Here is a 21189-nt window from a genome sequence, read left to right as displayed (position 1 = left end):
AGGTAAAACCAGGCAAAAAAAATTAATTTCAGTTGTAAAGTCTAATAATAGCAGTGTAAGATATGTTCCAAAAAAAAAAAAAAAAAGAAACTGAAGCTCAATATGGCATAATGAGTTATAATAGTGTAATTTCTATTAAAGTATGTACTGGAAAACAAAGCTAAATACTTCTAAATGAACAGGGCACTTAACTAAAACAATAGGTTTACAGGTGTATGTTTGAATATGTATATTATTGTTGGGCAAGTGGCAGTGTCCCTGGCTCAGTTATTGAAGGAAGGATATTCAAGTCTAAATCTTTTTGTCCAAAGAGGTATTTTGAGGGATCTTTTGAGTTCTTTTTGACTCTTTACATGACTTTGTAATGGCAGACCTGCTCTCTTTCACTCCTGTTCAGCTCAGCAGGTTTTACACTCCATGTCACCTCAGAAAAGTGGCTGCCCCACGTGGAGTGGGTGCAGAAATGTCAGTACCATTGCTTAGTTGCAACTGATGTCCTTAGAACTCATCATCAATATTAACTGCAGTAGTTCCAGACACTTTTGTTTATGCTGGCTTGTCCAGAATGGCCACTTTGCCTAAAGCCCCATTTAAGAGGAATGAGACCTTTTATGGTCTATAAAAACAATTAGCTCAGTTGGTTAGAGCATGGTGCTGATAATGTCAAGGTTGTGGGATCATTCCCCTTATGGGCCATTCACTAGAGAGTTGGACTGGATGATCTTCGTGAGTCTCTTCCAACTCAGCAAGGGGTGAATTCATTAGAATCCATTAAATAAAATTATAAAGAAGGTAATACAGGGACAAGGGTCAGTAAATATGCCTTCCTGGTTCCATTAACTTTTTAGGGATTTCCTCGCTTTGAGCATCATCCACCATGTCCTTTTAATCTCTTTGCATGCAGATTTCCAGTTCTTTTGAAACTTCTGCTCTCCTGCACTCAGAGGGGAAGCTCATCCCTGCCTGTAATTCAGGTGCATACATTCCTCTTAGTCTGGATCTCTTTGGCAGCCGGAATTTTCTGCGAGTTGCAGCTCACAGAAGCTTTTTGGCAGCGCAGCTTTGTCTGCCATCAGGTCTGTGCTGCTGGGGATAGACTGCTTCTTAATTACCTCATTTCGAGAGAGCTTGGGTACCTCTGCCCCACACTGAAGTCTATCATGCAGACATCTCCAAATCACTCAGCTGTGTGAGGGTTTTATTACTCTATCCATGTCCTCATTTCTATGTCAGGCCCTGTTGATTTCACAGCTTTACTGGAGTTTGGATTTCTGTGGCATAAACATAATATTTACTTGATGTGCCAGTACTTACATGTTTTTGATTGATAACTTTTTAGCACCTTGTAATACAAGTACTGTTGCAAAGACAGTCTCTTAAATTTTACAATTTTCATTTGGGACTCTGAAGGTGATGCCAGTTTAATCCTGATTGGGAGTTGTTTGGTTATTTGAATTCTCCAGTTTGAGGTTTTTCAGAGCTATAAGTGAACTTATATGAGCATTCAAGAGGCTTAGTATGTAAAATGCATCAAAAACTGTATTTTAACAAAATTTAATTATTTGTTGGGGATCATTTATAAATATGTATAAGAAATATTAGATCATGGTTCAACTAAATCTAAACTTAATATACTTTCAGTGATGAATTTACTCTAGTTCTTAATTTTTTTAACGTATAGCTTTAAGTTTTCAAGTAGTACTTGATTAATTCAGGCAAGGAATTAATTCAGGCTCCATTGAAGAAATGAATTAGTTTTCCTTCCTGTGTTTTAGGGCTTGTTCCATGGAAGTATTACTTTTGAATACCTGGGCAATATTTATTAAACTTTGGTCCTGCTACCACAAAAATTGCAAAACTGAAATGATACTTTAAACCCTGATGCTGTTTGTAGAAAGAATTTGTTTCTGCCTTCAGATCCACAGGTTTGGCTGTAACATATAGTGTATTTAATTTGATTATTTGTTTAATCCAATATTAAAGAATTATCATCAGAATAGCACTTGATAAGGAGGAAGATATAACTTGAAACTCAGCTGAAAACAAAGTGTATAACAAATAGTTTATGTTTTTTGGGTGGAGAGAGAAGTGGAGGAGAGATGAAGAAAACAAACACATAAAATGAACTTAAATATTCCCAGAAACCAGCTGAGCATTTGGTCTTCTCTATGGAAAGGAAATATCTAAACCCAGTATCTTAATTTTTTTGGAGCCAACAGATTCCCAGTACTTTACACAGGAAACTGCTGCATCACGTGTCAAATGGGAAGACGCTTTTCTTGATTCTTTAACAAGAGTCTCCCGACACAAATAGGATGTGAGTGCTGTAAATCAGCTTTTTAAGTAAGCAGAAGCCAGCAAGTCTCAGTGGTGATAGTGATCCCATTTTTTTGGAAGTAGAACAGGGATTGTAAAAAAAATGGTTAATTTATCCTCAAATTATTCCCAAAGCTTCATAAAGTGATGACGTGGTGAAGTGGAGGGCAGAATACTCCCCCTTTGTGGAATACCATTTTTAAATGTCATTAGTTTCTTCAAACAAATCATTAAACTTTTATTTGGTTAATGCTGAGCTCCTTGGTTGCTTATAAGTCTGCTGATGAGACAGCAAACTTCTGCTTCAGGTTAAAAGTCAACATACATTGAAATGAAGAGGAACTTTAATTGTCACTGATACAAAAGAGAAAGGAAGATGCTGGGTCGAGGTTCCTCTAATGAGCTGGAAAGTTCCATGTCCATGCCAGGGTGCCTTTTCCATAGGGCAAGAAAGCATGACCTGGCTGCTGCTGCTGCTGAACCATGTTAAAGAAACACATTACAGGCAGCTGTACTTTGATTATTTGGACAGATAAGAGGTGGAAGATAGTGCACAACAATATAAAACCCACAAATGTATGCATAGAGTAGTCATGTTCCAAACATACAGCTTCATTTTTTTCTCCATCATTTAACCAGTAGAACTGGAGTTTGTGGGCTGTGAGAAGGAAGAGAGTGTTCAAAACACACCAATGTGATAAATAAAGTAAACTGCCCTATGCAATACTTAATTTTGTTTAAATTGTAATTTAGCTTTATGAAATAGAGGGTTGGATGAAACAATTCCATTAGAGGGCAGTAGTACATGTGGGTAGAATGTCTCACGTGCTGCATATTTTGTTAATCATTAGCTTCATTTTTCTCTTCCATTCACTAATGTAATTTAACATATTAAAATAATTCAGAAACATTTTAGTGTATAAATACAATAATGCACATTCTCTTATGTCAAAATAAATATTACAGAACTGATGCAAAATATTGTAGCAGCTTTCAACACTGATATTCCAGCTAAAATAGAAACTGAAGTTGCTTGTCTTTCTGTGTTCCGAGTTACACAACTTGTATATTGTATAACTTTATTTCTCTGAAGTTTATGGCTGTTTAAAAAAAAAAAAATCTTAATTTTGAAACTCTGTGTATCTTTATTTTTAGCTTTAATGCTTAAGTCCATGTGCAGAACTTCTAGATTCCCAGGCAGGGGTTTGCAGAAATGAGCATGTTTATGCAGACACCTTCTAATGGTTAAATATCAGTAGTGTGTTGTGATTTGACAATGATTTCTGCAAAAGATTTAGGATGTGGGATTTTTTCCAGGTATATGTGTTGAGAAATTTAGTAGGTAATGAAATGCAAGCCATGAAAGCCGAAATGTACCTGGTTAATATGGCAAATTCAGTCTATGGGGATTTAATAATTTACTATGTCTAATAATTGTGTTTGTCTTATCCAAGCAATACCACAAACACACCATTTCTTTTTCCATTTTCAGTTGTGTTACTTGATACCACAGCTGCTCTTGGAGAACTGGGGTGGAAAACGTTCCCTTTGAATGGGGTAAGTCTCACCAGTTTGGTTTTTGGAGGCATTCTGACACTCTGGAAGTGAGTGGCTTTGATACCTGTGTGGATATTCTTGCAACACAGATTTGTCAGAAAGATTTAAGTTGTTCTCAGGGTTGTGAGTGTGAATATGCAAAAATTACATGAGTATACATTATTATGCCCTTCTCTTACTTTCCTAAGAATTTATCTTGCTTTAAATCCAATTCTGACTGTTACATATCGTAAAGCTTCATATCAAAAATTCCTGCGCTGGAGGAACGTGTTATGACTACATTTTTTGAGAACTAAAAGGAAAAATAATTTTCAGTTTTATTAAATTGGGAGAAAAACCTAATGATTTAAGTCATAATTAATATGGACTTCAGTATCTGCTAAAATGGTATCACATTAGCTAAATCAGAAAAAACATTAGAAGTATGTTAATGTCATGAAGCCAGTTTAAACATCAAGAGAAATATTTAATAGGTTGTTGGGGTTTTTTTCTGCACTGGCCATTCTGGTTTAAAGTTTGCTATTCCAGTTTAATGGCTTACATTTCACTTTATTGTCAGTACAGTTTGCACTGCGCATACTGTATATCACTATTTTTAAATTAGTTTGCATTATCTCTTGATTTTTGTACATGAGGCATATAATTATTTGCTTCTCTGACATGAGCTCAGAAAATACTGTTTTTCTGAGTGAAACATCTTGTTTCATTTTCAGTCATTTTATTTTCTGTGATTTGTTCCAGAAGGAAGTAGAAATTGTCTATCCTCAGCACCTTAATAATCCATTTTTATAAAATGCCTTCTGTGTCTCTCCCCTCAGGGATTTCAAGCAATGTGACATTTCTTAATTTCAGCCTGTTTCCAACTTTTTGGATTACCCTTTTTCAGAGTTCTCCAGTTCTTTACCTTCTTAGACATTTTTCTGTCTCTTACAGATATTTCTGTGTTTTACATTTTGTATGCAGACTCACACAGTCTGAGTTATAATTCTGAAGTTTTATTTCCTTCAAAAATCCCAGAAAAAGCAAATATTTTCATACACTACAATGACAAAATGCAGAGAGGAATTTTTGCTTTCAAAAATCAGATACTGTCACATACCACAATGAGGAATTTTGGGGGGTTCAGGAAGGCTGGCATTTGGAAAGTACACAAGATATAATTTCAGTTATTCTGTACATTCTTAAAAGCTTTAGGTACTTCAGCAGCAATAACCGTAGTATACAAGCACAAAAAAGATGATTTAAAACATAGCTATTACAACATATATTGGTTGGTCATACATACATTAACCATTAGTTTTGTAGCATATTGAGGTTTTGGGTGTGTTAGGACCTTTGCTGTGTTTTGAGAATTGGCAGCTACTAGAATACAAGGAGTTTACATTGGAATCAGGAGTTGGGATTCAATCATTAGAGAATTTCCCAAATATGCACAAAGTGGTTTTTAAAAACCAAACAAGTAAATATGGGTGAGAAGAGTGATTTGTAGCATAAAGTCATAGAATCATTTAGGTTGGAAAAGACCTCTATCATCGAGTCCAACCATAACCCACCACTAAACCATGTCCCTAAGTGCCACATTTACACGTTTTAAACACCTCCAGGGGTGGTGACTCCACCACTTCCCTGGGCAGCCTGTTCCAATTCCTGACTATCCTTTTGGTGGAGAAATTTTGTCTAATATCCAATCTAAACCTCCCCTGGAACAGCTGGAGGCCATTTCTTCTCATCCTGTCACTTGTTCCCTGGGAGAAGAGCCTGACTCCCACCTGGCCCCCCTCCTGTCAGGGAGCTGTAGAGTGAGGAGGTCACCCTGAGCCTCCTCTTGTCCAGGATAAACACCTCCAGCTCCCCCAGCTGCTCCTCATCAGACCTGGGTTCCAGTCCCTTCCGCAGCTTCATCGCCCTTCTATGGACACACTCTAGCACCTCAATGTCTTTCTTGGAGTGAGGAGCCAAAAATTAACACAGGATTTGAGGTGTGGCCTCACCAGTGCTAAGGGGGATGATCCCCAGGGCCCACCAGCTGGATGTAACTTCATTCACCAGCACTCTCTGGGCTTTCCAACATGAAGAAAACATACTGAAAAAGGCTTCCTGGGATATAAAATAGGCAGAAGAGGTAAAAATGAGAGAAACTGGATTAATTAAGTTTGGAGAGAGAGTTAATAAAAGCATGTGTGACCTGTTAACTCGGGCAAAAAATATGTCCAAGCTGTTGATAAATTATTCTAGTCCATAAATGGGATAAAGATTCATGTGCACCGCAACAGCGAAGTTTTTGAACAAACTTTTTGGGAAGTTGTAGAGATGAGAATACATGACTTGGAGAAGAACAATCCATTTAAGAAGCTGTAAGACATTGTCACAAGCAGCAGAAGGTGACTGGATATGCAGACAAACAAGGTCCTCGATTTCTTACAGTGGAATGAAAGTCAACATTCCAGGACAGGCTGCTGTGAGCTGTAGGACCTGGTGGCATTGGTGCCTAAAAGAGTGAAAAAGCTAAATAAACCCCAAAATAAATAGTGGAGTCAATTATGAAATTAGTTATTTCTTTTGCTCACTGAGAATTATGTTGAACTGCTGGTTAAAATCTGTGTTTGCTGATTTTTCAGATTTAGCGTCATTCTGACAAACTTCATTAAAATATACCAAAGGTACATTTTGGTATAGATATTTGAACATACTGAAATGCACAAAGCTATTAAAACACAAAACTTTAATTACTTTATCTAATAAAATATTAAAGATACTGAAGTTAAAAATTACATTGTAATGTATTTCTAAACTGTTTGTATTGATTTTAGGATCCTGTACCTTCCACAAATTAAGAAGAAAATTGAGTTTACAAGTGCTCATGTAATGAACTGAATATGACATTTGTGTGCTTCTTCATGTTTCTTATATGCACTCTCTGAACAAAAGACTAGTGTTCATGTTAATTATTACTTGATTCTTTTTAAAATGGAAGGTAAAACAGTGCTTTTGGGGTAGGTTAATAGCTCCTGTTAGACTTACTGATTTAGTAATGAACATTACTAAACATTACATTTCTAAATCTTGCACAACCATCAGAGAGTCTGTTTATGTCCACAGTGCTTTCTAGTCTGAATTACTAATCTGCCCTAATATAACTCTGAATATGGTAGAATTTGGTGTGATTGAAATTAGCACTGCAGAAATAAGAACCTGTTTTGTTCCACGATGGGCACATCAGCATTTTCTTATTTCCTGGAGGAGAGTGACAGATTTTGAATGGTTTGTGGTTTTGATGGAGATTTTTGTTCAGATACTGTGCAAAGCTTGTTACTTTAATCAAGCTTGAGGTTTTGTAAGTGTATGTGTGTGTTGGGTAAGAAAAATGTCCTTAACATACAGTTATGGCTGATGGATATTTTTGAGTTAGGAGGATGGGATGAGAGATTTTATTGAGATTTTGACACTAACAAAACTCATTAATTTGCTGCCATACTCAGTCACCAAGAATGTTTCCATTAAATTAAAGAGCAATTGAAATAATAATACTTGGGATTTGGGTAATATTGAGTAAGCCTCAGAGATTTTAAATTTACAGGCTGGGGTGAAGTAGGAGGAAAAATCAGGAGGTATTCTTTGGAACTTGCAGAACTTTAACCTTCACCTCCCAAGTTTTTATTTATAGTAGATTTATAACATAATTTCTGTAAGCTTTCAGCAGTTTTGGTAACCTCTAGAGGCAGCTACTCAAGGAAGTAAAGATACAACATAGTAGTTTGTGTGTGGCATTTGTATGCAAATCATTTAGCTGCAAAGATGAGTCAGGCACAACAGTGTTATCCATTTCTCAGTAACATAATATGTGATTTTTTTTTTTAATTTTCTTCCAAATTATTTGTGTTACCTTCCTGGAGCATGAGAATACAATAGTTTTTCTTACAACTGTGTTTTCTTTATTTGCCTGTCAGAATTTTTTTGCTTGCATTTTGAGCAGGTAATAAATTTAGTGCTTAGAGCTACAAAAATGCAGCATAAAACATTAATATCTTTGAGGTCAATAGCATCAACTTTTGTTGATTGAGTTCCAATTTAGATTCTCAGTGATGGGATGTCTAAAATTTCTACTTTAATAATGGACACATTTGATACTTCCTCTGTTCTTTGGGCTATGGTTCAAAATGACTGATTGATTTATGAGAAGCATGCACTATGGAATGAAAGGAGATCTTTACTCAACGAACTGTCACTCCATAACCTTGAAAATGCAGAGCAGGCATTTTTTTGATTGGTACAAAAAATGGGAAGGCACAACTTCATATATTTCACAAGAGGATGTGAATATGACTCCAGTGAAGTGCATGTGAACCATTATCCAAATTCCAACCAAAGTCACTTTGCTGACCTTGGGGACACAGTTATATTTTTTTTTTTTAGCCTGTGCTTCTCTAATTGCTAGAAGGGCAGGGTTTTTTTCTAGGAGGTTAAGCACATTTTATGCAGTGAACAAGGTTTTGAAAATTAGGGAAGAAAGGAAAAAACCCTGAAATGTAGTGGTCTGCAACCTCCATTTACCCATTAGCAGTAATACTAATAAAATTACATACCTTGGACAACTCCCGTTTTTGAGATTTTTTCCTTCTGTCTTCCATCTAACTCTTTAAAAAATTATGATTTATGTCCCATTGCGTTAAGCAATTGAACACGGTTTTATGAGCAAAGTTGGTTCGTGAGCTTTGGTTTGGAGATTATTGTCATAAGGGCCTCTCTAGCCCTGACAAATTATAGATTGGTTTGGGTGGGAACACAGCTCAGAGATTGTCTAGTTCCAACCCCCCTGCCATGGCCTGGGATGCCACTATCCCAGGTTGCTCAAAGCCTTATTCAACCTGGCCTTGAGCTCTTCCAGGGATGGGGCAGCCACAGCTTCTCTGGGCAACCTGTGCCAGGACCTCCCCCCACCACGAGGTGAGGGATATCTAATCTAAACCTACTCTCTTTCAGTTTAAAGCCATTACCCCTCATCCTATTACTCTATGTCCTTCTAAAAAGTCCTCTCCATCTTCCCTGTAGGCCCCCTTTAGGTATGGAAGGTGCATCACATTTCCCTTAATGATTGGGGTGTTGTATTTTGGGGGGAAAACAATCGAGAAGGAACATTGCAAGAACAGGCTATCATGAGGAGAAGAGGTTTTCCACCTTCCATCCTGAAACCTTCAAACACAGTTTTTTAAAAATATCCCATCCTAGGATATTTTATATCCTAGGATAATTTTTATATATATTAATATATATATATATATTATATAGCCTATCCTAGTTGAAGTTAGAGCACCTATTTTCAGGTCCATAAAGGTACACACAGGTAGGACATTGACCTGTTGGAACAAGTCCAGAGGAGGTCCCCAAATGGATTAGGGGACTGGAACACCTCTGCTGTGAGGAAAGGCTGAGAGAATTGGGTGGGGGAGAGGGTGGATAGGTGAGGAACACCAAGTTCTTCCCAAATCTCTCTGTAGCACAGCTCCAGTTTAACCTTTCCTTGCATTTTTACTGGAAAATCGAGCCCTGTGATCATCTTCCTGGGCTCCCCTGGCCTTGCTCCAACAGATCCATGTCCTTGTTATGCTGGGGACCCCAGAGCTGGATGCAGCATTCCAGGTGTGGTGTCAGGAGAGCGGAGCAGAGGAGGATAATCCCCTCCTCTCCCTGCAGGCCAGGCTTCTTTTGATGCAGCCCAGGGTGTTCTTGGCCTTCTGGGCTGGCAGTGCACGTGGCCAGGTCATGTTCACTCCAAGTCTTTCTCCTCAAGGCTGCTTTCAAGGGTTACCATAAACATGCTGACTTAATGCTGAGAATGCTCTATTTTGCATGAATTGAATCTATTTTGCAGCTCATAATTTGGAATAAAATGTTCCTATTTGAAGAAAAAAATTCATCATGAAAAAGTATTCTGCCTTTAACGTTAGTCTAAATTTTAACATGTGTGTAGCCGCTTCACAAACTCAAAAAATCAGTATAGAAGAAGGGCAAGGTGACTCAAAGCTGTGAGAAATTTAAATGTGGAAGAGACTTGTACAAGCTACCTTGACTTGTCATAGTGGGCAAAATGTACAGCCCGAGCAGTAAAGAACCTACTAGAAGTTCTCTAAATTATTTGACAGCTGTGTGAGTGATGAAACTACTTTAATCTTAGTTCCTTCAGTTATTTGAACAGTTTCCTTGTCAATTGGTAATTTTCCTGTTGATTTATCTATGGAAGTGATCCTGGTTTGAATATCTTTTGCTTTGGGGGATCTTTTAAATTTTTTAATAACTCTCACTAATATACAGTGTTATGATTTTTCCTGTTATGAATTTTTTGACTGATCTTGTCAAAGTACTGATTTTTTTTTTCCCCTACCAGACTGATTATTTTACCCTTTCTGTTAAAATAATGGTTTTACAGTAAATGCATCAGTCAACAATTCATTTTTTTAGCTGCTTCTTAGCTGATTAGAAGATGTTCCTGTAGTTTATGGTAACAGAGTTTTGAATGGCTTGGTGCTGTTGAGCACAGGTGATACTGAGGTTTTCCTGAAAATGTTTCTTTCAGTGTAGCTGAATCCATCTTCACCTTTGTCTTTTAAGTTATATCTCAGAAGGTGTCTTTATAAATATAGCTTAAGGTCACAATTTGTTGGGTGAATAAGATACCTGAGGGTATTTAAAACCAGAATTAAGAAGTCTAATTGCATTTCTCAGTCCCTGGGCTGCTCTTTGGCTCAGTGACCAAGGCATCGTGGTACAAAGACATCCTCTTCTTCTGAACATGGCATCATGTGGAGGGTTGGCCTCAGCCACTGCCCAGGCACTTGCTACTCCCACCCCATGGAATGGGGAGAAAATCAGAAGGGTAAAAGCCTGTGGGGCAAGATAAAGACAGTCCTAGTAAGGAGGGGTGTGTAAAAGATTCAAAGCCACTTCCTCACCACTCCCCACCTCAAGCCATGCAGTCTCCAAGCTGAGGCTACTTTGGAAGAACTACCACGTCCACTGTTCCCAGCCGATTGCTGAGCATGAAATTATATGGAATATCCCTTTGGTCAGTCTGTGCCCCCTCCCATCCCCTGCCCTAGAGAGGCCAAAGTGAGAAACAGAGAAGGCCTTGATGCTGTGCCAGCACCATCACCATGCTGTGTTTTCAGCACTGGTTTTGGTTGCCAGTATAAATAGGGAATCATATGGGCAGCTGGGAAGAATATTAACTCTATACCAGACAGACACAGTAAACGGAATTGAAATTAAAGTTGTGTGAAAGTCAACAGGAAAAAATGGCAACACAAGAAAAACACTTCTATCTGGCAGGATTTCACTTTTCTTCCAAATAAATTATAGAATCAATCTGATTGGAAAAGACCTTTCACATCACTGAGTCCAAACACAAACCTAACACTGCCAAGTCCACCCCAAGCCTTGTCCAATATCTCCAGGGTTGGAGACTCAACTACATCCCTGGACAGCCTGTTCCAATGTTTGATAACCTTTTCTGTGGAAAAAGAAAAAAAATAATCTTAATATCAAATCTAGATCTCCCCAGGCACGTCTTTATGCTATTTTCTGTCATCCTGTCACTGTTTCCTGGGAGAAGTACCCAGAAGCAAGGTTCTAAGAACTGGGGTCATTTCTCGAGGAAAAAAAGCATCCAAAAGTCTTAAGTTCTTTCTATTACAGCAGTTCAGCTGTAAAAACTATGTACTTACAGCCATGAAAGCTCACCAGCAGGATTTCAGACGTGTCACAGAGGCTGTGGTTTTAATAACGAGTTAATAGGAGGGAGGGATTTATCTGTCAGAACATTTAACAGGGATGAAGGAACAGGAAGGGAACTAATCAGATTTTCACACAATATGGGGAATTTACAGAGATGACATGAAGAAAAATATTGGAAGTCACATATTTGGGCTGTAATTTGGGCATAATCAGACACCATCCTCTGCAATGCCATATTTAAAATCCTTTTTGACAGTCAAGGTGTTATTTCAGGAAAAAGGTAAGCTGAGGGGTAGGATTTTCTGAGATTAATTTCCATCTGCAGGGGTTAAACAATTAGACATATCCAAGATCTTGTTAAATGTCTAGGAAAGCTTTTTTAGATGAGTTGCTGCTGCTAATATGAGATGACTTGCCTGTGGGAATTGAGTGTCCATGTTCCTTTTCAGAGCATCTCTTGGAATATAAAAGGTTTTCTTGAAAACTCTACATCCCAGTAACTGTCAATGTCTAGGTAAATTGGTGCGTGCCTGAAATTTTTTTTGGCCTGTATTTCCCGGTAGAACAGCAAAAATCTTAATTTGCAACCTGAAAAGCCTGGAGCCACAGAATTAGTTGTGGCTGTGCTGGGAATTTGAAAATCTATTGGATGGGCGCAGACTTATGGGAGAATGATCCATCAGAAATAGTTAAATTCCCAAAATGTGCAAGGCACACTCATTTTTTTTTGTACATACATTTGGGCAGTATCCTAATTATATTTGTGTGAAAAACCTAATTACAGATTCCACAGAGGATTGTTAGTGGCAAAATACACTGTCATGTTCTTATTTGGATATTTGGGCCCATTTGTGCTCTCCACTGTGTGTTCACAGATCTAAACCATTCATGGTCTAAACAATGACATATCATTTTCTGTAAATTAAAAACAACACCAAAAAAAAGCCCTCCACAAACCACTTGCAGAAAAGCAGGTATAATGAAGGAGGATCATAAGCTCTAGACTTACACAGTAATCAGTAATAGGAAGGCACTAAAAGTAGTCTCTAAACTGCTGAACTAAATGAAATTTGTTGGGTTTAGTGTATTAAGTGGTAAATCTGAAGTTTGTGTTAGTAATGTTGCATACACTTTTAACATTCTGTTTCCATTCCTGTTTAATTTAAATGGTATTGTATACATAATAAAGGCAAAATTTCTTCTATGTAACTGGAACTATCTCTGAAGCAGAAGCATTTTTTCCCTGGATTTGTAGTAGGATGACCTCTCACTAGGTTGTTGAGCTGGGAACTCCCTGGCTATTCAAAGATTTAACTTAAAACATACCAGTGGGGGTAAAATCCATGTTGAAGCCACACTGATGAAATTCCAGTGTATCAACTTAATTTATGACCCTTAATGAGTCGGGCTTTTCTTGACCAAGATCAACTTCCCTGATTTCCTCCTCACCAGATACTCTTTACTTCCTTATGAAGAGAAGCAATATTTAAAATACCAACCTTCTTTTTCCTGTGTATCTTGTATATTACATATACCTTAATTATAATGCACACAGAAAATTGATTATTTTTCAATGTATGTTGTATATGATGTAGCAAAGAGTAGCAGTGTTTATATTTGCTTTGTTTCTCATTTTAGATGTGAGAAATATTAAAACTAGTGGAACAGAGTAAACATTAACTTTTTTTGTTGTGCAGTCCAACAAAATGCTAAGTTCTGTATTGTTTTTTTCAGGAACACACTGGTTAGAAATTAAAATAAGTAAGAGTACCATCCATGGGGTGTGCACCTATGTCTCAGTGTAAAAAACAGCTTTCAGGTCCTCTTGGTTGCACATTCACAGTTTGTATCCAGAAGTTTACAATATCTTGGCTTACCAAAAAGGGTAGTAAAAAAAAAAAAATGAAAAGAAAATAATTTAGTGAAAATTAACACATTCTTGCCTTTTTTTCTGTAGAAAAAGAATTGTATTTTGAGAAGGAAGATATACTGGGTTAAAGAAGGAAGAATGATTCATTCAAGTTCCGTGGGTGTATTCTCAGCAGTGTAGTATATAGAATTTTTATGGTTCTTGTCAGCATGTAAATACTCTGAAATCAAAAAAACTCACTCATACACATTCCCAATTAAATCTAATTTTCTGATACAATTCAGCCTTCATTTTGCACACATATGGAGCCAGAAGGAATGCCAAACTGAGTGTTGCCTTCAGTACAAATAGAAGGAAAAGAAAGGACAAAGCAAAGTGGAAGAAAAGCAATATTTATGTAAATACCAGGTGCATACTGAGCATTTCTTTATCTGAACCACTATATTTTCAGAGAATTAAGAACTAATATTGTACTTCTGGGAAATACCCCTTGAAATTCCTGTCTGGTTAGGAAATGGTCTCATAAATGCTAAAGCAGATGAAAAATATCTAGGTATTCTGAAAAGAAATCTCTTTGGATTGTTCAAAAGCCATAATTTAATTTTTTTCCAAGAGAAAGGTAAAAGTGGCAGCACCAAAAGATGCTTCACTATCTCATGACCAGTTGTTGCTTTTTATTCATATACTGTGTTCAGAATTAAGAGAAACTCTACCAAACTTCTGCTTTCTTAATATCATTTTTAGTTACAGGAATAATTTCTTTTCTAAAAGTAGATCTCTTATGTATGATGAAAAATGAAAGAACAAATAGGTTCTTAAGGATTTGCAGTAGCCCGACCTTATATTGGAAGCCTTTACTTAGACTTATCAGAACGGAAAGCTAAAAACCCCAAAACAACACCATCCCAACTTTACCTTTCAGCATTTTACAGATATTTAAATACATTGAACGAATTTTTAAAGTAGCAAAGACCCCTTTGCAAATTGCAGCAAATCATTTATGTTCTGATGGTGCTTTAAATGATGGGATTATAGGATGCATATGGGTACCAAGAGTTTGAACAGCTGCAGGGATGAAAAGACAGTGTACTAGTAGTTTTTCTGCTCCACTGGAACTGTCACTCAGTTTGGGGCAGAATTAAATCCTGCTCTATTGCTCAGAATTTTACCCTTTGTGGTGTTGAGACAGACCTTTCCATTTCTTTTTGAGAAAGAATGGAACAAGGATTTTATCTGTACCATTTAACAAACATTGTCTGCAACCATCCTGTTCATTGCAGTCTTCAAGGACTTAATACTTTCGGTTTTCTTCCTCGTAGGCAGAGACAGAGATTTTGCCCTGCTTTTACTTTCTCCATTTGTTTGTATTTCATCTTCTGTGGAAAGGTCCCTGTTTTACCAGCTTCCTCAGTGACCTGTCCTTCCCTGTCCATGGGTTCCTGCTGGAAACTTAGGTAGACATACGGGGTATGACTCTTGCAATAGATGGCCAGGGAGGAGGAGTAGTGTTGGATTGTGCAACCTCCTCCTTCTTGCTGTTTTGCAGTGATCCTACTTGAGCCTTCCATGAACTCAGGGCTGAGATGAGATCCTGACCCTCATATGTATGTTGGAGTATAAAATTAAGCCTGAAAGTATTAAAAAAAACAACTCTCCAGTTGGACTGAAAGTGTGGTGTCAAAGAAATTCTTCTCTGCTTTACCCTCTCTGCCAGTACAGATCTGTCTACAAACTTGCAGTACAAGGTTTGAGCTTGAAAACTCTTCTCTGAAGAACAGTTAACATTTAAAGTGTGCAGCAATTGCTACTCCAAACTATAGAGAATTGTAAACTTCAGATTTAAGATGAGACACTTCACACATCCGTTTTCACAGGTGATTTATTGTGCTTTCCCTGCAAAGGGATCCAAGTGAGTAGAGAGGTGGAAAATAGATAGTTTGTATGTATGATTGGCTGCTGCTAAGGAAACAATTATTTTTAATATTCACAATTCTGGGGAGAACAAAATAAAACAAAATCCAGGCATTTATGAATAATAATTTATAACTGCATTTCAGATTGAAGAGGATAATCCTCTGCTCTCGTATTTAATCAAAAGAATCCTCTCCTAGGACTTTCAAACATAATACATGACTTGCAGAAATAAATGGAAAGATCGCAACTGTTGTTGAGATGTAGAACCACATTTGAAGAATGCAGGTGTTGTAGCTGACTTTTTGTTTTTCTGGTAAGAAAAGAATATAATTTTAAAATTAACAGAAATGGATGGTCTCACTTGGTAATCTGAGACTTCAGTTAGTGTTTCTGGAGGCTTGATGATCCTGTGGGATTTTTTAGAGACAACCAAGTTTTCTAGTGGAGACAATGAGACAAGGTGCCTCTGGATATTTTAATGTTGGGGAAGAGTCCTGCAGACTACATCTGTTTAGAAAATGAAACCAATGAAGTCTGTCACTAAATGGAACAAATACATATGAATTCAACTAGCAACAGTTCTTTTAAGAAGTCTATTAATGTTTCTTGTAGATTGTCTAGTAGTGTTAAAAACTGGACATATTTTAGAGCAAGTAATATAAATAAAAGAAAGTTTAATTAACAGACATAGCAGCTAATAATGTGATGATATGCTCAACATGACCTTGTTCAGTGATTTCTCTACATTTCTGTTAGTACTTTCATCAGCTTTCCATACTGAATATAGGGAATACTCCTGATTTTGTTTTCCTCTCAACTAATGGATTCATAGATACTCTTGCTCTGTGCTTACAACTAGTAGGTCATGTAATGAGCATTAGGTATGTAATTTATACCATAAAATGTGGGTAGTAATGCTCAGCTTACTGTACCACAGATTTTACTGCATACTCATGTTGGGTCAGGAGAATGCTGCTAATAATTTTATATCAAAAGAGTTTAAAAGTTTGATCAAGTTCATTATTAACACCAGCATAACTAAGGAGATTGCTTTGGTTCCCTTTTGCATGTAGGTTACTAAAGGGATTGACTTTAGCTCCCTGATTCTTACCATGATGATTAAGGGGATTTGTTTAAACACCCCATTTTATGTTGTACAGCTACTGTAAAAGGATTAGTTTTGGATTCCATTTTCACATGGGAAGCTAAGGGGATTAGCTTTAGCTTTTCATTCCATGACAAAATAACTAAGGGCAATTGCTTTTGCTGCCCATGTGGTTGCATCAAGATTTTTCTTGCTTTTTCTGTTCTTGTTTCAGTTTCTTTTCCTCTGTTTTTACTGCCCAAAAGTCATTTTACTTCAAGCCTTCTGCCCTGTAAATAGAAGGCCCATGGCCCATACTAAACTTTTTATCCATTAAGGAAAATGAATGAAAAGGAATGAAATTCCATATGTTTTATTCTCTCCCTCATTGAAATTCAAACATTAGAATTTCTTTGGGTAAAATCACGGGTGGGAATTACTAAATCTACACCAACAGGCACTCTGTAAGGGTGGACTTTGTTAGCCAGGGAGCAAAAACCTAAACTTGAGAGCTATCAGAAACTCTCCTGTTCTTGCACAGCATTGCTTCTGTGAATATACCAGTCCCAGAAGAGAAAGCTCTGAGGTCTCTGTAACAAATTGCATTGTGCAGCGAGAACAAATTAATATTTTCAAACCACTTAAAAGCAAATGAGATGTCTACATGTAAATTCCAAACAGGTACTTCATGCACAGCTAATGAATTTATGTCTGTGCTATTAAATAAAGCAGGATCTGTGCCCTGGCTTTGAAGATGGGTGTCTCCAAAAAAGCCATTTGAAATACTTGCTCTAATCTGAATGTCTGTCTAGGGAATGAGCAGGTTTCAGCCTATAAATCCAGAAACTAATGAGATTTGTTCTTTGACACCCTATTTTTATGTCTCTCGATCGTTATTTGTGTAATAGAAGTGCTTGAAAATTTAGCTCTTTACTTACAAACCCACTTTAACGTGTCGATCTTTATATGTATTTCTTTTGGTGTGCTTAATATTAAAAATGGTGTTAAATTCTGTGAAGAATTGGTCTGGTATATCCATTTTGTGTCAGAATACATATGCAAGCAATCAGAAAAAACTCCAGATGTTGGCTTTGAGTTTAATAACCATTAGCTCACTACAGGCCTCATCCATGCTGGAAGCACTCCCTGCCTGATGTGCTCAATCCTGCTGCCCAAGCCCATCCACTTTATTATTTCAGACACAGCCTTAGGGACAGTATTCCTAAGAGAATACTTGCAAAAACACATGCTGTTTTCCACTTTCAGTCCTCCCCAAAAGCAGAAGTATTTTAGCAGCTGCTGTTATGAGCTGTCAGCTCAAAAGTTGGTTATTTCTACTATGTGTGCAGCCATTTGAGTCTTATATATGGAGTCAGGAGTGTGTATGAACATGTGAGAGGTGCACTTATAGACATTCCTCTAGGATTGCACGTGCTTAGATCTGGCCCACTGAGTTGTACAATTACCTATTTTGAGCTCATAGCACATTCTGAAATATTCTTCACCCTTTGTACAGCTCAGTAGAACTCAGTGTTTGAATTTGTCCCTTCAGTGCCCTAACTCAGCTTTAAATTTCCAAGGCTATTTTGCTGTGACATTTTTTCCCTTTGCCTTTAAAAATAAAATGCAACAAAACGATTAGAAAAGAAATCTGATTTTCTGTTAAATTTTACAGATTTCTTGAAGGGAAAAAAAAGAAAAGCAATATACTAAGTCAAGACAAACATGCAGCAAACCACCTCAGGTAAAAAATGTAATTCTCTGTAATGTATTTGAGGTAGCAGTGCTGTGAGAAATTTGACTTTTGCTCTAGTGCAGCTGATTTACCCACAGTATACCATCAGCATCTGATGGAGAAGAAAACAACTTAATCAAACTTTTTTTTTCCATTTGGGTCAGTACAGGAAATTCCTGAGGGAAAATTGTTTGTTCTTCATAATTATTTTGGTTTATATACTGAGGATTGTTTATAGGGTTGAGGATTTCCTTCTTACTGCTACAGAAGAGCCAGGGTAACAGGGTAAGAGTTACTGCAAGGGCTTTAATCTGAATATCCTTCCTCATGGGAATCATCATGAATCTACAACCTGGTTGCCTGAGCTAGAGATCATTTATAAGCTCTGATTATTAAATTTTATATTTCTAGACTCCCTTGGAGTAATGTTGCTTCCTGCATGTATTTTAAAATTATGAATATACAATAAATATGGTACTAGGAGATCAAATTAATCACAAGCAATGAAACAAATTTTGTGTAAGAGTAAAGCTTGACTCTTTATAGAGTGTTGAGATGGGTTTTTACTGCTATCATATTTATGTCTTTTATCACTGTTGTATATAGTATTAAAATTTCATCACATATGTTTTTTGTCCACAGAGTTCAGGTTAGTCACAAAAAAAAAAAAGAAAAAAACTTCAGTGAAGACAAATTTAGACACAGGAACATTTAATCAGAGTAAATAATTGTAGGCTTTTAACAAAATGTCAAAAATAGGATAATAGCAGTAACTGTAAACATGGTGCTATCTCTCTGTATATACACACTGCACTTTGTTATACAGAGAAGGAAGCCTACAAAGCTAATTTGGCCTTCAGCCCCACAAAATATTCACTTGCCCATTGAAAAGGTTTTTTTTCTTTTCAATATTTCTCTTTTTATTTTCTCTTTACAGAGTAAATCAAATATTAGTGAACAAATTACCAGTAAGCAAAAAACCCAACCTTATTGTGCTCACCATTGTTCACTTGCCACCCACTGATGCAAAGTTTCTCAACAGAAATTTAAACTGAGATGATATTTTTTGAGAGAGGCACAAGAAACATTTAATATTAATAATATTAATATTTTTAATTTCCTAGAATTTGAAAGTTCTGTGAACTGAAACTTTTTCATTGTGGGCAACCTTTAACCCTTTTACACAGGTTGCATAGAGTTTTAAAATATTCAATTATATATGCTGCCTAAACAGGATTTTTAAAATTTGTGTTCTTGTAATATTTTGAAAAATATATTATTAAGATTTTGTGTTAAACTCGAGTAGGAAATGCTTTGAAAACTTCTAAATTTTAGCTAAAAGAAATGGTTGCATTTGAAGTTACATTTCTGGTTCCTTTTTTAGAGTTGTAATTTTAAATAAGACTGCTTTAGGTGTTATGTAGAATTGAATTTTTGTCAAAGCAAGGTGCAGTAAAGTGTTAAACCACTTTTTAAGATGTATTATACTTTGCTGAAACCACTCCTTTCTGTGATTTTACTGAAAATGAAATGGATAAGCTACTAAATTGTGGTTTAAGAATAAGGTCAAGGATACCAAACACACACAAAAAAATTTCTGAAGATTAGTGAAAAATTGTTTCTATGCAATTCTGTGGTTTTATTCAGTTTCCAGTTACTTTTGTGTAGATTTTTTTTTTTTTACTTTTTCCCTTATGTTTTGACTTCTGCAAATTTCACTTCATTGCAAGAGTTAAATGTTCATTCCTAATTTTGGATCTGCTTAATTTGCACTCATACATCAAAGCTGGTTTGTATAAATTTTAGGAATGCTGATAAATAACTCCAGTAATTTCTTGGCACAGGACATGTAAAAAACATCGGGCAGTGTCATAAAAGAAGTTCTGCATTGAATACATCCCACCTGAATTCCTTGGAAGTGGAATTCAACAATTTTTAGATAGTGTGTGGCTCATATTGAAAAGGAAACACAGCCCTGTAAAACTCATAATCTTTTGTGATTTGTGATTACCTTTCATTACCCTTGGGAGGTGGCACTAGAAGAATTATACTTTTATTCAAAACCTTAGTTTGTCTAAAATAATGCCACAGCTAATGCTGACTGACACGATATTTGAGATTTTTAAAAATCCTTTTAAAGAGTAAAGTACATTTTGAGACCTTAAATTAAAGGCAAATGTAAAGTTCTTACCATTCATGGATTTCCTGGCTCTTTTTTCACTTATGAAAGAAAACAGGGAACTGAATTTTACCACTTGCAGGTGAATGCAGAAGGAAATGGGAGCCTGGCCACAATCTGAAAGTGGAGTATTTTCATATCTACACATTGATATAAGTGCAGATGGCATCTGGCACACCTGATGGAACTCCTTGATCTAAAAATGCATAGGTTAACAGCTACATATCTTTTGTATCTGTTAAAGTCACAGACCTGGGTGATAGGAACATTGTGTGACTCAAAAATGAGTGAAACCCTAAGAACCCTGCAAAAGCAAAAATCTCCAAAGCGCTGGTGTATAGAGGAGGTTTACATTAGATGCATTAATTACCTGAACATGAGCCAGCATGTGCCCAGGTGGCCAAGAAGGCCAATGGTTCCTGGCTTGGATCAGGAACAGCATGGTAGCAGGAGCAGGGAAGTGATTCCTCCCCTGTACTGAGCATTGGTGAGACCATCCCTGGAGTGCTGTGTCCAGCTCTGGGCCCCTCAGTTCAGGGAGGACATGGAGGGGCTGGAGCAGGTGCAGAGAAGGGCAATGGAGCTGGGGAAGGGTCTGGAGCAGAAGTCCTATGAGGAGAGGCTGAGGGAGCTGGGGCTGTTCAGCCTGGAGAAGAGGAGGCTCAGGGGAGACCTCCTCACTCTCTACAACTCCCTGAGAGGAGGGGGGAGCCAGGTGGGTGTCAGGTTCTTCTCCCACACAACCAGCAGTAGGACAAGAGGCCACAGTCTTAAGCTGTGCCTGGAGAGGTTTAGGTTGGACATTA

At 37.0% G+C, this 21189-nt stretch overlaps 1 protein-coding gene and 1 long non-coding RNA gene across 7 annotated transcripts in view; one reads left to right on the top strand and one right to left on the bottom strand.

Moving 5' to 3' along the window:
- The window catches only part of EPHA6 (EPH receptor A6), a 455633-nt gene that overhangs the window by 28842 nt on the left and 405602 nt on the right, over nt 1–21189 (top strand). For all 6 annotated transcript variants that reach the window (XR_004355102.1, XM_032678076.1, XM_032678079.1 and 3 more), the window contains exon 2: nt 3809–3873. Coding sequence is in view for 5 of the 6 variants with exons in the window: in XM_032678076.1 (XP_032533967.1) it covers nt 3809–3873 (65 nt within the window). In the remaining variant the exon portion in view is untranslated. The remainder of the gene's footprint in view (nt 1–3808; nt 3874–21189) is intronic.
- Nucleotides 1259–20911, bottom strand: LOC116782047. Its single transcript, XR_004355103.1, has 3 exons — nt 20754–20911; nt 2236–2243; nt 1259–1271 (listed from the first exon to the last, which is right to left on the bottom strand). It is a non-coding gene; the product is annotated as an uncharacterized LOC116782047 (long non-coding RNA).

The sequence above is a fragment of the Chiroxiphia lanceolata genome, chromosome 2 (genome assembly GCF_009829145.1).
Source record: "Chiroxiphia lanceolata isolate bChiLan1 chromosome 2, bChiLan1.pri, whole genome shotgun sequence".
In the NCBI taxonomy this organism is placed as follows: Eukaryota; Metazoa; Chordata; class Aves; order Passeriformes; family Pipridae; genus Chiroxiphia; species Chiroxiphia lanceolata.
The sequence above is the reverse complement of the archived record's forward strand: the minus strand, read 5'-3'. Positions and strand labels throughout refer to the sequence as shown.